Source organism: Abramis brama, assembly GCF_963993115.1.
Source record: "Abramis brama genome assembly, chromosome: 2".
NCBI classification, from domain to species: Eukaryota; Metazoa; Chordata; class Actinopteri; order Cypriniformes; family Leuciscidae; genus Abramis; species Abramis brama.
In genome coordinates, this window is record NC_139964.1 from 65,960,738 (window position 1) to 65,978,217 (window position 17,480).

The following is a 17,480-nucleotide window of genomic DNA, read 5'->3' on the forward strand; positions in this document are numbered from 1 at the left end:
TGGAATGGCCCTATTCTGCTAGCAGTCTTGTACCGCCCCCCACAGTTTGCAAAGGATTTTATTCTTGAATTTACAGAACTAATGGGGGACATTACTACGAACTTCGATCGCTTTTTAATTGTAGGTGATTTTAATATTCATGTGTGCTGCCCTTCTAATACCCTCTCGAAGGAATTTTTATATCTTATTGAGTCCTTCAACTTAAAACAGTGGATAACTTTACCCACTCACATCCACGGCCATACCCTGGACTTAGTGCTTACTTATGGCTTCCCCGTTTCTGAAATTGCAATATCGGATACACTGATATCTGACCATAACCCTATCACATTTAATATATCTCTCTTCGATTTGCTCTATGCACCGGCAAATGCAGAAACTCTTGCTCGGCACTTTCCACCTCAGTTTCATGTGAATTTTAATGTACTTTTTAATGAACTGAGTTCACAAATGGCGCTGGATTCTTTTTTTCCTGATCTTAATGTTGACCAACATCTGGATCTACTTAAGGACGTATGGCTGGAGGTATTAAACAAAATTGCTCCTCTGAAAGTTTTTAAACAAAATCAAAGAACTAGAACAGATCCGTGGCAAACTCCAGAGACCCGCACATTAAGACAAGCATGTAGAAAAGCGGAGCGGAAATGGAAAAAGGACAGACTTCAGTCGTCATCTAAATCACTGAAGGATTGCCTACTGGCCTATCAGTCAGCTGCAAAAGCCGCAAAAGCTGCTTATTTCTCGAACATGATTTCTAACAACCATCATAGACCTAAGATTCTGTTCTCCGTCATACATGCTGCCTTAAATCCACCTGTTTATACTTTTCCAAACCCCTCAAACGCACTATGTGAAAGCTTCTTGAGCTTCTTCATTGACAAAATTGCTAAATTAAGGCCTCAGATAACAGTTCCTTATGATGATCACTATGATCTGAGCATGCCGGAAACATCATGGGGCACTTTTAAACCAATTACTTTTCAATTGCTTACGGAAACCATTGCCAAAATCAAACCCTCCTTTTGCCCTTCTGACGATATACATTCTCGCTTTTTTAAAATGCTTACAGAGTCTATTGGCCCTGGCTTATTATCTCTCATAAACAAATGTTTATCCACTGCTTCAGTTCCTTCATGCCTAAAAATGGCTTTTGTCTCTCCGATACTCAAGAAGTCTTCCTTAGACACTTCAGTTCTAAATAATTATCGATCTCTGTACTTCCTTTTATCTCAAAGATTCTGGAAAAGACTGTACTGTATCAACTTCAGTCGTTCCTAAATACGTCAAAAACGGTAGAAATTTTCCAGTCTGGTTTTAAGTCTTTTCACAGCACCGAATCTGCTATGCTGAGAGTGTTAAATGACATTTTAGTTGCAACAGATACAGGAAACCCTGTGGTTTTAGTATTATTAGACTTAACAGCAGCCTTCGATACAGTCAATCACTCACTGCTCCTATCTAGATTAAAACATTTGGGACTGAAAGGTTCAGTCTTAGAATGGTTTAATTCCTATTTAACTGACAGATATTTTGCAGTCAAGATTGGCAGTTGCACCTCTTCTGCTGCTCTCCTTGAAACTGGTCTGCCTCAGGGTTCTATTTTATCTCCCACGCTTTTTTCTTTGTATCTGCTTCCTCTGGGCGCGATTTTAAGAAGACACGGTGTCTCCTTTCATTTTTACGCGGACGACACCCAGATCTATTTGCCGATTAAAAGAAACGATTCCTCTGCACTTAAATCTTTAATGAACTGTCTTGATGAGGTAAAGCTCTGGCTTGCAAATAACTTCTTGACATTAAACGACTCAAAGACGGAAGTTATAGTTTTTGGCCCATCTGACAAATTTGAGTTTGACAGCAGCATTTTGGGCAATTTGTCGGTTTTTAATACAAGCTGCGTACGAAATCTGGGAGTTTTCCTTGATAGTCGCTTAACTTTAGAGAAACAGGTGTCCTCTGTTGTTGCGTCTGGCTTTTATCAACTCCGCCTTCTTGCCAAAATCAAACATTTTATTCCTGAAAAATCCCTTGAGACAGCCATCCATGCGTTCATAACTTCACGCTTGGATTATTGTAACTCCCTTTATTGCGGCATTTCAAAAGCCCAGCTCACACGCCTTCAACTTGTTCAAAATGCTGCGGCCAAATTTCTTACGAAAACACGTAAATTTGATCATGTCACACCCATCCTGCGAGCTCTACATTGGCTACCTGTCCAATATAGGATTGATTACAAAATTCTCCTACTCGTGTTCAAATGTCTGCACCATCTTGCTCCAAGTTATCTATCAGAACTCATACACTTATACAGCCCGCCTCGTGTCTTAAGATCCAGCAATCTTAATATACTTGCTGTTCCTTGCACAAGGTTGAAGCGTAGAGGAGATAGAGCCTTTTCAGTAGTGGGACCCAGATTATGGAACAACCTGCCAATACAAATTAGAACAGCTCATTCGCTACCAGTTTTTAAATCCCTACTGAAAACTCATCTATTCTCCTTAGCTTTTAATACCATCTAAGTGTCCTCTCTTCTGTAGCCTATAAATTTTAATTTGATGTTGAATATATGTCTATAATTCAATTGTCTAATTACTATACATGTAACCTCTCAGCTGTTGTGTATTTTAACCGTATGCTATGTTCTATTTAATGATTGTACAGCACTTTGGTCAGTCCTGTGACTGTTGAAATGCGCTTTATAAATAAACAAACTAAAACTAAACTAAACTAAAACAATAGGCTTTCCATATTAAATGATACAACCTCCAATGTTCTTACTTCCTTCATAAGTTCTACTCTTTCTTCTACATATTTTATACATTTTATTAACACATGTTCAATTGTATTTGCCTGATCACAATAATTACATTTTCCCGTTTTATGTTTTCCTATTTTGAACAATGAATGATTTAGTCTTGTGTGTCCTATTTGAATGCGAGAAATAATTGTATCTTCTTTTCTATTCCTAAAAACACTTCTTCCATTTCCTACTTGTTTCTGTATACTGTACATATGTCTACCCTTGTTATCACTATTCCATTCTTCTTGCCATTTGTTGTTTATTAATTCTTTAATTTTACTTTTAACCTCTTTTTTGTCCAAAGTCGACTGATCAGACAGCTAACCGTTGTGGGCGGGACTAAACAACAGCGGAAACGCAATGGCGGCGAATTTGAATCTGCGTCATCGCGCGCGCGCACACACACACACACAACACACAAAGCCCTGAATGTGCAGCAACGGAGATTTGGAAAAATATTAATAAAATTTAATAATGGGAGAATAAGACAATGAAATAATGATCAAAATGAGCATCTATTTTCAAGACAAGATTAAAAGACTATAGCCTATGCAATAAAAAAGAATTCAATGTATGCTTAATTAGTCGCAGTGCGCAGGCGTCTCGCCTCTAGGTTTCATTTTCTTTCAATTGATGGTCAGGACTGGTACGCCTTGCCGGTGAGTTACTTTAAACTAGCATTGCTAGTAATTCAGGTCAAGAATTAATGTCAGATGATTGTGTAATTTCATTAGTTAATTCTGGTGTTTTGTGTTTGTGTTTTCATTGCAGGTTTACAGGTTTACTTGTAACTAGCTAACTAACATGCTAAGTAACGTTACTAATATTCAGCTGACAGGCTAGCGTAGCGCTAGCATTCAGGCTACCTAGTTTGTGGATGATTATTGTGTATGTGTGCGCAATAAAAAGCTCATAAAGTGACTTGAGTTGTATCCCCGTACTTGTCCTGAAACCCTTCCAGTGGGGAGTTTATTGAGCTATAGCAGGTAGCTTAGTAGAAGACTGGACAAGGGGCTTTTGATCAGAATGTGTCACTTCTTTGACTATGACTCTGTGGCTGCTTCTTATAGCGTCACCATAGTCCACACAGGGATCAGTACCGCCGACTATAGTCCAACCAAGGTCTGTTCTTTGAGCGAATGGTTCATTACAGGAACAGTAGTACCCTATAAGCAGACCGACATCACACTCTATCATGGGAGTGATCTCTTCAGCAAGGTGCTCTAGGTGAGGCTATCTTAGGTGTGGGAATATGACTTAGATTGGCAGGGATAAAGTCTCTTATGTATGTCGTCGGGAGAGGGATTCTCTTGGATGTGTAGAAGCCTCTGACTTGTAGCCCAAATAGCTTTTGACTTGGAATGACTGTGTCCCTGGATGACAGTGTGGAAAGTTTCAGTGGCACTTGTTTCTTTTCTGTGACTAGAGCATTTGCCTTTTCTTGAAGAACGAATGTGTTGTCGCTCTGACTGTCCAGAAGGGCATAGACAAGAACCTTGTGTTCTGGATTGCTTGTTGTGGATAACCAAACTGGAATGATTGTGGATGTGAGATCACTGTTAATGTTTTGCCTCGTTTGGTGTTTCTATACTTGGTTGTTTGGTTTCCCTTGTGTCCTTTTGTTCCTTGTCAGAATCCTTTGACCTTTTGACTTCCTTGTCACATTCCTGATGTAAGCATGTTGGATGTTTCCCTTTGCATGTGTTACAAACACTTCTCCTTTCACATTTCTTTGAATGGTGTCCAGGGCTGAGACATCCAAAGCTTAAGCCCTTTGTTTGTACAAACTTGACTCGTTCGGTAATTGACTTGTCCATGAACTTTCGGCAAACATGAATTCCATGGTTTGGCCTTTCACAGAAGATACACCTCTTAATGTCTGGTTTCTCTTCTGAACTACTTGCTAGCACCTTTGCATCAACACTTTGGGTCTTTGGGGTCTTTGTTTTTTCAGAGTCACTTGCCTTTAGTGCATGAAGCGACAATACTGGATTGTACGCTATCTTGGCCTCTCTTGTGATGAAGTCGACAAAGTTGCTGAATGTTGGAAATGACCCGCTTTGCTCTTGAATCTCAATGACTTTTCTATTCCATCTTGCTGTTAACCAATCAGGAAGCTTGCTGAGCATTTTCTGGTTTTTGCTGCAGTTGTTGAGAAATTCAAGATTTTTAATCTGGAACATTGCTGCTTCACAGCCGAAAGTCTAAAGTCACAGCCGAAAGTCTCAGAAAGTCTGAGAACTCTCATAGTTCAGCACTGTCCTTTGGTCCTATCCTTGGCCATGATGTGAGCTTATCCCTGAAGGCTTTGGCGATTACAAATGGGCTTCCATACTTTTCCTCCAGTATGTCCCATGCTGCAAGATATGCTGTGTCCGTCCCCAACAGAAAATAGCTCTCAATTGCTTTTCTTGCTGGCCCACCAACATACTTGCGGAGGTAGTAGAGCTTTTCATTTACTGGGATATTCTTCCTGTCTATCAGAGTTTGAAAGGACATTTTCCAATCTTTGTACTTGAGTGGGTCTCCAATGAAGACTGAAGGTTCAGGTACTGGTAAACGGCTTATGTTGATTGACTCTGCTAACGCTCTGGCTAATGCAGTAGTGCTATCTTCTTGTGTAGCATTGGTTGCATGTTGGCGGCTTGTGGCCTCTTGTGGCCTCTTGTGGCACAGTGTGTTGTTGTGGATTAGCAGTGAGTTGTGCAAGGTGAAATTCAGGCAAACTAACCAGGTAAGGTGCAGCTTTCTTAGGCTTGGACTTACTGTGTAGAAGGTCTGATATTTCTTCATCTGAAGTTGATTCTTTTTCGTAGACTTTCAGATGTGCTTTGGCGGTTTCAATTTTCTTGACAGTTTCAAAGAGTTCTATCTGCCTTTGCTTTTCTTCTAATGTCTTTTGTTTTTCAGCATTTTCTGCTTCTTGTTGTGCAAGTCTTTTTCTGTTTTCAGCTTCAAGATTTTCTCCATTGCTCCATTTCTTGCATCACTTTCAAGGTGGCTTCAGTTGCAGCCAGTTCTGCTGCTGCTTCTTGTTTCTTTGCAGATGACTTACTCGAATGGCTTGAACGTGTGATTGCACTACCTGCACGTTTGAACCTGTGAGATGCTGCTGATTGGAACACCGAGCCAGCCTCACTCCAGTGAGTTGACCTTTTAGCTGGGTATTTACCACTTTCCTCTTCTTTAAGAATATCTGTTGATTGTTCTATTGTCCTTACAGAAACAGCATGACATGTGTCTACTCTGCGATGGGTATCACTGTCAGGAGTGTCGTAACTGCGCAACTTGTGATAGGTTTGCTTTACTTCTCCTGAAGCATTTTGGACCCTTACGATGTGATCCTGTAAGCATCCTGTAAGGTGCATCGAGTGCTCTCTTAGCTTGTTTGGCAATAGCTTTCCATTTGTCATAATTGGTCTTAAAGGGACACTGAAGCTTATTCATTCTTTCTTCATGTAGAGCTTGGCCCTTTTCAGTAAGCTTTCTGGTTCTTTGGCTTTTTCTCAAAGCATCTTCTTCAGCTGCTTGACTTGTATTTGCCTCTTTCTGTGGACTTGAGTCTACAGTTTCTTCATCAGGGCTTGCTTGCTCCTGCAACTTCACAGCTTCGCTTCCTTGGACTTCAGGCATTTCACTACTTGAGCTGACTTAAGGTCAAATTACTTGTGAATTTGTAATTTTACCTAAATTATTGTAATGAACTATGGGATATAATACTTTTTAACTGTAAATATGAACTCTGTTAGAATTAACTTAAAATGTGTTATAAACACCTTAATTCAAATTATGAACTGTTTTCACCTTGTATGAAATAAAGAAATGGCCTTCAATGTCAAAGAAAACCAATATGACTTGCCCTTTAAAATGCCTCAGTGCACCTTTAACTTAGCAAATCATTTGTGATTAGACTTGCAATTAGTTTGTAATAATCACCTTACAAAGAAATAAACATACACTTAAACTTAAACTTGAATTGCAGAAATATACACTTCAACCTCTTTTAGCACTTTAGAGTCCCTTTAAAGTTAGCAGGATTAAACTACTTCTTAACATTTAACTTGTTTAAATGTGTTACTTCTTTGTAGCTTGACCCCACAACACTTCTGAACTCCGGTTCAGAGTCCTGCACGGGTCCGATTTTGTAAATACGCACCCGCCCGTACCCGCAGTGCTTAAAACCGCATCTGGCCCGTTTTCCGACAGCAGCACTAATTAAAATCCGTACCCGATCCGACCCGCTTAAATTAGAACCGACAGCCGACCCGCAGCCGAAATAAAATCAGTTTAGACTATCACATTATAGACACACTTGAAAAAAAAATTAAAAAAAATGTTTATTGTCAGGTCATACAGAAGTTATTACACGACAATTAACACAAGGACAACTTCAGCTGAAGCTGTCAAAAGGCCGGTACATGAAGAACATGTCTAACATTACCACAAAACTGAGTAGCCTTGTAACATTTTACCAATCGAACAGACGCGGCTACAACACTATATCTGCTACGCAATTTCGTCTAGCCTACATTTGACAATTTTGGGTTCAAACACACCCTGCACACCACACATACTTAACAGTGTTAAATTTGAAAAATACTGTTCGATAGAACTGCTTTGTTACCACAGTTATCTGCGTGCTTCCTCGGCGATGAAGTTCCACATTTGGTGGCAATCCAACACGAAAATACATGCAGCAAATAAGCCGTTCACAATATTTTCTTCAGATAACTCCAAATTTCTCCCACACACTGGACTTGATTTTTGATGACATATTGTCGACAACTTTACAATCTCCACTAGCTATTCTTTTCTTCAACTCCTCAGCATCTATCTCGACGACTGCAAGCAGATCGCGCGCGCGCAGTTATGATGAATTTTTAAAAGTGAAAGTAGCCTAGGTAATGTTATAGATTACTGGGAGGGCGTGGCACGTGGGCACAAATAAACTGATGTGGATTTTAAATTATTTTTATCAACTTGAAATACAGGCATATTTTTGTAGATGTGTTCCTAAAAATATGCATATATTTTAACGTTTGCATGTGATTGTTTTAAACCCTTGTTTAGACCCGTGTTTCCCCCGTGTCCGACCCGACCCGCACCCGTATCCGACACAGTTGGATATTTTTCACCCGTTTGAGCAAAATTTGCGGGTCACCCGTCGGGTGGGACTCAGGACTCTACTCCGGTTGCCACTTGTCGGGTTTTCCATGCATGCAGTTCGTGTTGTCTTTGATGCTTGTGAGCGTAGTTAACGATGTAACAAGCTGCTCGTTAATGGCTCCGTTGCAACAGGCACCGCTCCGCATGTTCCTTTATTACTACATTTCAATATTGCCGTCAGAACTTGCCGAGAAGTTCTTGATATAGCCTACTTGCAGACAATACTAAATGAAATTACATAGAAAACTAATAAATAAAATGGGGGGGGGGGGGAATCATCTTCACACTTAGCCGACAAAACTTATGGATAACTTTACTTTTCGCAAGCCGCAGCATTCTCTGATCTTAGCGAGTGCATCCATGCAGTGTCCCCATAACAACAAACTATAATTTCCACATGGAACAAAAAAATAAGTTCTCTCCTTTTTTCACAAAGTTTTTAACAAAAAGAAATAAACATGAAATTATTATTTATTGACCATGAGCCATTATTTATTTTAATCATATGATTTTTAACCTTATATATATTTATATTTATATTTATATTTATATTTAACTGTGAACCATATTTAAGTGAAATATATGAGTTGACTTTGACGGCAGTTACAATACATATATTATATAATACATTTTATTTCACAATAGGTTAAAAAAAAGTTGACAGAATTACTCGCTATATTATGTTAAGTAAAAATCATAATAACAATATGATGCTTTTACAGTAATAATATTTAATATCCACTCACCCATAACAGAATCTTTGTGCCTGCTCTTTACCGCTGATGTCAATGGTATAAACTCCACTAAGTTCGACTGTTAGTTTATAATAGTGATTTGTCCAGTCTCTGTATTAAGAGTCATGATGCCTTTGAATATCAGATTCGGGATTGTAGTTTCTCCGTCTTCCCATTCAATCGCCTTAATAGTTCTAACACTGTTTAAGTGTTTCCATGTGATGCTGGAGACAGGACGAGGAAGAGGTTTATCTGGACGAAAAGAAACTTAATCACTCACTGCTTTCTTCTCCTCTTTACATAATAATCAAAATTCACGAGTTCACACTTACATACAATTTGAGGGGGTAAAGTTTAATGCATATTTGGCGTGCTGTCTGGAGGGAGGACTCTGAGCTAGGAGTTTGGCCCGACTGCTGAGTGTATATATACCTCTTACCATTGATTGCTGGGTGCTCTCCACTTAATTATCTGAACGTGCTCCTCCCGAACTTTGTTAATAAAACCTCATTATGAGAGAGTATGCTAGTCAACATTCAACAAGCCAGTCTCTATCATCCACTACGGTCATTTAATATGTGACAATAAGTTTACAATACTATAATAAATTTAAAACTGCTAAGACAAAACTCCTGCAATAAAGCCATAAAATGCACCCTGGACAGAAGATAGCAAAGACAGAGCACAGGAGCCTTGTCTCCTTGTTTGACTTCAACTGTTTTTTTCTGTGACGCACCTAAAATATCTTTATTTCGACATTTTCGGCCATTATTATAATGCATTATAAGTGATCATTTTAAGTGTTTCAGTGCGATTGGTAAAATGGTCTTAATTTTGATTGCAGTCATTGTCAAATGTTTAACTTACTGCACACGTAGTGTATTTTTAGTGCATACTAGGTGTCAGGATCCCACAATTTACCCATTCGTTCCAGCCTGTATCCACTTTTATGTCCTCAAACGCTCGTTTTTTGGGGTTGACAGCTTATGAAAACTTATTTCTGGGTTTCGTAGCTTGTTTGCTGTACACCTTGTCACATAGCAGCTTTTAGGCATTATTCTGTCTTTGTTAGAAGCAAGAAATGACAAGGAGGCAGCCTCTCGCAATGCAAAGTCAATGGAGACCGTTGGACTGTTTTCCCCCCCGGTGGGCGTGGTCTTCAGATTATGACGCGTTGCGCTCCAGAAATCAGGAAGTGTTCTTCCTATGACATCAAGTCAAGTCACCTTTATTTATATAGCACTTTATACAATACAGATGGTTTCAAAGCAGTTTTACAGAGAAAAACAGGGAAATAATGATCAATGATACAAACAGAGTTCAATTCAGCGGTCAAAAGCAGCTTAAAAAACAATAGTGTCATTATTTAGCTCAAGTATGTTCACTGTTGATTCAGTTTGTCAATTATGAAATAAAGCCAAATATTCAAATCAGTATGACTGAAAATAAATTGTCCCCAACTAAGCAAGCCAAAGACGACAGTGGTCCAATCCAAACACCATCAGTGACAGAAATGGAGAATTCCATTTTTGTGTGTGTGGAAGAAACCAGGCTACATCATGGGGCCATTTCTCATTTAAATGAATGAACATGGTGTGATCAGGTGATGTTAAGTGTTATGTTTATGATATCAGATGCATTGCTTATGACTTTTGAACCTTATTGCATATCAGACAGTCCTGTGTCCTGAGCAGCTTAAGACATAATACAGCACAGAATTGTGGATAAATCATATATTGATACAAATTTATAATATTGAGAACTGAACAAGATAGTCATTTATTAATATTTTAGGTGTAGCTTTAGAACAAAATAAGATTTTGCCATGCTTAACAGTGTCTGCAGCGGTTGTATCCTCCTGACTGCCATGGAGTTCTATATCAGACACACCTGGGACAGCTTACCTGTGGATCATGAGCCGGTAAAGATTCGTTTCTCACCTGGCGAGGAAGGTTTGTTAATGCAGGTGAATGCTTCATTCTTCAATGACCCCCCTGCACCAGCCGGACCACCTGGAGAGCCGTTCCCTGGTCTCTGGGACTATGAGGGTATGTTCATAAATACCATTAATAAAGGCTCAAATCTGGTTTAGAGATTCAGTTTCTTTCTTTCATATGATTATATAACAGATTGTTGGAATCAACTGATCGTTTTGCATATACACATGCAACCCTTGACTGTATAGCCAAATACCAGATAAATAAAAGTCTGATTTAACTTTGGTGAGAACTTGAATTAGAAGAAAGGTTTATGAAACACTAAGTTAAGATGTTTATCTTTTCCTTTATCTTTTTACACAATATTTACAGTTTGTGCTACTGACTTATTTTTCAGTGGTAGAATCCTTCTTCTTGAACAGCAACACTGAGAAATATCTAGAGGTGGAAGTATGCCCGTAAGTTAAGCCTACTCTGTTTTTCAGGCCGCTGAAAGTTTTGTCATTGCAAATGTGTAATTGAAATAATATTTTGATATCATATTACAGACATGGACAACACCTTATTCTGCTACTGAATGGAAAACATAATGCATTCATGGTAAGCAAATTCACTGTACATCAGTTTATTAAAGGGGTCCTATTATGCTTTTTCACTTTTTCAACTTTAGTAAGTGTGTAATGTTGCTGTCTGAGCATTAAAAAGATCTGCAAAGTTACAAAGCTCAAAGTCCACTCCAAAGGTAGATATTTTATTTTTGTTTTATTGCTCACCACCCTTTAGGAAAATTAACCTTGATTTTGTCGATTATTTTTTGTATTACCATGGTTTTCCAACAAATATCACGATTAAATGGTGGATAACATCATCTATAATGTATAAGAAAAAAAAACATACCACTGTGAAATCCGTGCTTGCAAAGTCTGTACACGAAATCTGTTCTGCACAGTTCTCTTGTTTGTTAAAGGGGTCATCGGATGCCCATTTTCCACAAGTTGGTATGATTCTTTAAGGTCTTCATGTAAAGTTTGTAACATAGTTTGGTTAAAATTCCTCAATGGTTGTATAAAACAACACCCTTTTTATCTCCTCAAAAACAGCTCTGTTCACAGCGACCCGTTTCGGTGCACGTCTCTTTAAATGATAATGAACAACTGCTCACCCCACCCCTCTCTTCCATGGGGGGTGTCCAGGGGGGCAGGGTTTCATAAAATATTGAAGCTTCCCCGGGCGCCGCCATTGATTAGCGGACTATCACCTGCTGTTAGCATTCCATTGACTCCCATTCATTTTGGCGTCACTTTGACAGCGAATAACTTTACATCTGAGGCATTTAAAGACTCCATTTGTCCATTATTTATTTCTAAAGAAACACGAAAATGTATAAAAGGCTCTATTACCTTGTATCTTATGTTATGGCCCCGTAGATGCAGTTTTTGTAAAAATAGGCTAACGATTGCGTCATAACCACGCGACTCTCTGTCGCACAGTAGAGAGATTACCGTATGGACAGGAGGAGAAGTTCACGGGCAATCAGGGGATGTGGAGGCAAAGTGGCAAAATAATTAATCAGAATACATAGCAAAAGTTTCTCCTGCTGCTAGCTCATGGACAGCTCCTACTCACACTCTCCGTCTCTGTGAGTTTCGGAAGGGAATGATTCAGATTTCTCTCGGCACAGCTACTAGAAGACAGACGGGTTGCTCACGTCACATCTACGTCATCAAGCTCAGTTTGAGTCTGCGCAGTACGCTCAGCCATCAGGAAGTGAGTGCTTCTAATTGACTTCACTTTTCTCCGTTGAAACCTATGGGGTCACTGTGTCCAGTTTATATACTGTCTATGGGGGTGCCACACAAGACACATAAAGTGCTGCCGTCGCAGACGGTATACAAATGGCTGAGGGGGAAATATGCTAATACAGGACAGTCCATTAGCGGTCGTGGGCGGAGCATGAGCAATATGACATTATATTGCTCTGAAAATCCAAACGTCTTGATTATTGAGTGTTTAGGCTTTTTGAGGATAAAAAAAAAGGAGCGAATGGATTTTTTTCATTGTATGGTGGTTGTGTCCACACACGGCAAAGACAAATTTATATGCAAACACCATATAAAAGTGACCCATCCGATGACCCATTTAACATTCCTGAGTCTGAATCAGGCTTGAATTGGTTTGAAATTGACACCAACATCTGAGTAGAGCTCGTGGTTATGGTAAGGGCCGTGTCATTTATTTCCCGAACACGCGCAAATCACAACACATCCAATCACAGTACATTTCGGAAGCAGGGTCTTCAGCGAAACCGGAATTATACAGGGCCCTCGAGACAGATGGGGGACAGAGGTGCTTTAATAGTGTAAAATATGTGAAAAATAATGAATTTTTTTAACAATCAAGCATGAAGGCATATTTTAGTACAGCCCAAAAATAAAATCAAGACTGTGTAAAAGGGCATAATAGGACCACTTTAATGTTTTCAGTTTTTAATAAACACTTACAGTCCCATTCAAAATTTTGGGTGGCGGTAAGTTTTTTTAATGATTTTGAAAGAAGTCTCTAATCCTCACCAAGGCTATACACATATATACTTTCTTATAAAAACAGTAAATGTCTTAATATTAAAACTTCAGAAATGCTTAACAAAATAAAATAGTACAGGAGCAAAAAATATATAGAGTATTATAAAAATGTCCTGATATCTTTTTTAACAATTAACTTGTTACCTGTTACAGCAACAACTCCCTCTATCATTCAACGCCAATATAACGAACAAAATATGGGAGGGAGAAGCACTTCTGCCTTGGAGGTATTTCCCTCAGGGCATTAATAAGATGAACTCCTACGCCATCCATGGCTCGGGTGCAGGAAGGACTTACGAGTCTCTGTATCCTGTTCCTAGAGAAGACCTACAAGAAGGACAGGGACCAGACTTGTACGTTTAGATATCTTAACATTGTTTTGGTTTCATTGTATTGCATAATTACATCACCATGATCTTAACATTTCTTCTCTCATCCGAACAGTCATCGACTTGAGTATTTTCAAAACTTCACTCTGCAAAGCATCATGGGAGAAGACTGGGTTCAGCCAGAATCTGACCTGTGGAATTTAGCAAGCAAATGGCCATCTGAAAATCACAAACTAAGTCAAGCCTGTCTCATAACCAGCTTTTTAATACAGCAATTACTTGTAATTTGCTTCCATGGCTAAGTTAGAGCATAAACTCCACTGCAGTCTAATGATGTGGCTTATTTTAATGTGGGTGTAATGGCAATATAATGGCTTTTATTATCACAATTTAATAAATCTTCTATCAGTAATGCAGCACTAATCTCAGCAGTTAAGTATTCCATCCAGCACCAGGCTATACAATATGTAGTAAATGGGAAATATGTTAAAAAAAAAATATATACTGAAATTAAATGAATTATTTAAAAATGGAGATGTTAAATGTGGAAATAGAACATTAAATAAACAAATGATAACATTCAACTGTTTTGTAGCTTGGAAACAACAGGTTGCATGGACGATCCATATTGCTATATGAAATATGGTGAAGATTCTTCCTAGCCTGGTTAAAACCAGACCATTCTCAGTAGTAACTGAGTTATGGTCTGGCAAAGCTGCATTAATAACTCATTTCCAAAGGGGCGTCACCAACTGACGTCGCTCAAATGCCTTTGGGCGCAATTGGATAGACCTAAAACCAATCAGAGCGATCATCATCGTGTAAAGCCCGCCTCAACGTTTCTGATTGGTGCCGTGATTTCGACAGATTAGAAATGGGCTTGAATGAGCTCTTTGCCAGACTACTTGTAGAGCAAATCTAAATTTGCCGGAAGTTGTCTGGGTTTTCCCAGGCTAGATTCTTCCACGAGTTGTATGGAAAAATTTGTAGCTATAACTATCAGTTTTACGTGCCTAACCCTACCATAAGATGATCCTTTTTATCTTTTAGTTGGTCTGTTGCAATATTAAAATAGGTTTCGTGCAACTCTGAATATCTGACAGACTTGACAGTATCTGGAGTAGCTTAAAACGTATAGCAATGATAGCCCATAAAACCTCTTCAAAACACAGCCGAGCTGTAAACTCTCTCGCACGCACAGCTTGGGCTCTGGAACCATACTTCTTGAGAGAGGCTGGAGAGAGGCTGGACTCTCTACCACTCTGGAGTGACGTCATGGTCCTTGTTCTTAAATCGATCATAAACGGTTTATGAACCGCTCTTAGTCTGACCCGTCACCTAGAACCTGTTTGCCTTGGGATACCCTACCAGGGGCATATAGCCCCAGACAACATAGCTGGTGTGGATTTGCTTATAGCCCCCCAGCTCAGCCGCCAAGTGTTGGAGTTCACCCCGATGAACGAGAGGGTTGCTTCCTTGCGCCTTCGGGTCGGGGATAGGTCTCTCACTGTCGTGTGCACCTACAGGCCGAATGGCAGTACAGAGTACCAGGCCCTCTTGGGGTCCCTGGGAGGGGTGCTGAATAGTGCTCTGACTGGGGACTCCGTCGTTCTACTGGGGAACTTCAATGCCCACGTGGGCAGTGACAGTGATACTTGGAGGGGCGGCCCCCCTGATCTGAACCCGAGCGGTGTTCTGTTATTGGACTTCTGTGCTAGCCACGGCTTGTCCATAACGAACACCATGTTCAAGCATAAGGGTGTCCACCTTTGCACGTGGCACCAGGACACCCTAGGCCGGAGATCGATGATCGACTTTGTGATCGTTTCATCCAACCTCCGGCCATATGTCTTGGACACCTTGGGTAAAGAGAGGGGCGGAGCTGTCAACTGATCACCACCTGGTGGTGAGTTGGATCCGATGGCGGGGGAGGAAGCTGGACAGACTCGGCAGATCCAAACGTACTGTGAGGGTCTGTTGGGAACGTTTGGCCAACTCTTTACTCGAGTGTCCAAAACATATGCCCGGAGGTCGGATGAAACGATCACAAAGTCGATCATCGATCTCCGGCCTAGGGTATCCTGGTGCCACGTGCACTGAGTCCCCTGCCAGAGAGAACTTCAACTCCAACCTCGACCGGATCCTGAGGGAGTCTGGAGATATTGAGTCAGAGTGGACCATGTTCTCAACCTCCATTGTCAACGCGGCCACTCGGAGCTGTGAGGAGGAGTTCTGTGAGGCCATGAGGGAGGAGTTCGGTGAGGCCATGGAGAAGGACTATCGGTTGGCTTCAAAGAGATTCTGGCAAACCGTCCGGCGCCTTAGGAGTGGGAAGCAGTGCCCTACCAACACTGTTTACAGTGGAGGTGAGCAGCTGTTGACCTCAACTGGGGATATCATCGGACGGTGGAAGGAATACTTTGAGGATCTCTTAAATCCCACCGACACGTCTTCCATTGAGGAAGCAGAGGCCGAGGGCTCAGAGGTGGACTCGTCCATCACCCAGGCTGAAGTCACAGAGGAAGTTAAAAAGCTCCTCGGTGGCAAGGCTCCGGGGGTGGATGAAATCCGCCCCAAGTACCTCAAGTCTCTGTATGTTGTGGGGCTGTCTTGGCTGACACGCCTCTGCAGCATCGCGTGGCAGTCGGGGACAGTACCTCTGGACTGGCAGATGGGGGTGGTGGTCCCTCTTTTCAAGAAGGGGGACCGGAGGGTGTGTTCCAACTACAGGGGAATCACACTCCTCAACCTCCCCAGGAAAGTCTATGCCAGGGTACTGGAGAAGAGAATTCAGCCGATAGCGGAACCGCGGATTCAGGAGGAACAGTGTGGTTTTCGTCCCGGCCGTGGAACACTGGACCAGCTCTACACCCTCTCCAGGGTGTTGGAGGGTTCATGGGAGTTTGCCCAACCAATCCACATGTGTTTTGTGGATTTGGAGAAGGCATTCGACTGTGTCCCTCATGGCGTCCTGTGGAGGGTGCTCTGGGAGTATGGGGCCGGGGCCCTCTGCTAAGGGCTGTCCGGTCACTGTATGACCAGAGCAGGAGCTTGGATCGCATTGCCGGCAGTAAGTCAGACTTGTAAGTCATCCCAGTGCATGTTGGGCTCCGGCAGGGCTGCCCTCTGTCACCGGTTCTGTTCATAATTTTTATGGACAGAATTTCTAGACGCAGACAGGGGCCGGAGAGTGTCCTGTTTGGGGACCACATGATTTCCTCTCTGCTTTTTGCGGATGATGTTGTCATGTTGGCCTCATCGCATCAGGACAGGTTTGCAGCCGAGTGTGAAGTGGCTGGGATGAGAATCAGCACCTCCAAGTCCGAGGCCATGGTTCTCAGTCGGAAAAGGGTGGCTTACCCGCTTCAGGTTGGTGGAGAGTTCCTGTCTCAAGTGAAGGAGTTCAAGTATCTTGGGGTCTTGTTCACGAGTGAGGGAAGGATGGAACGTGAGATTGACCGACGGATCGGTGCAGCTTCTGCAGTAATGCAGTCGATGTACCAGTCTGTCGTGGTGAAGAAGGAGCTGAGCTGCAAGGCGAAGCTCTCGATTTACCGGTCAATCTACGTTCCAACTCTCACCTATGGTCAGGAGCTGTTAGGATAAGATAAGGATAAGATCCCGGATACAGGCGGCCGAAATGAGCTTTCTCTGCATGGTGTCTGGGCGCTCGGGTGAGGAGCTCGGTCACTCGGAAAACTACTGAATTGAATGTGCCGTCTGGAGGGAATGTCTCCCTCCTCAGATCCAGCTTGACTCAGTTGACTGTCCTCCTTTTCTTCCTCCAAACCTAGTTTACCTTTATTGTCATAAATAATAGTCAATATTTTCAATTTGTACTGTCTCTCCCTCACTTGCTGGTTCAGCGGTTCTTATGGTTGTTCAAAAACCTGGCAGTCAATGCATTTAGATGGACAAGTAGACATCTTATG

The 17,480-nt window shown here is 41.3% G+C and overlaps 2 protein-coding genes across 2 annotated transcripts in view; both read left to right on the forward strand.

The window, feature by feature from the left end:
- The window catches only part of LOC311075237 (CD48 antigen-like), a 46,931-nt gene that overhangs the window by 15,583 nt on the left and 13,868 nt on the right, over nucleotides 1–17,480 (forward strand). The gene's annotated exons all lie outside the window — the stretch shown is intronic.
- On the forward strand, nucleotides 10,526–13,863 carry LOC311078464 (UPF0462 protein C4orf33 homolog; the record flags this gene model as incomplete). Its single annotated transcript, XM_084107291.1, has 5 exons — nucleotides 10,526–10,748; nucleotides 11,035–11,095; nucleotides 11,186–11,237; nucleotides 13,373–13,572; nucleotides 13,664–13,863. 5 exons carry the CDS (start codon nucleotides 10,526–10,528, stop codon nucleotides 13,848–13,850), a joined length of 723 nt encoding a protein of 240 aa, XP_083963417.1. The 3' UTR covers nucleotides 13,851–13,863.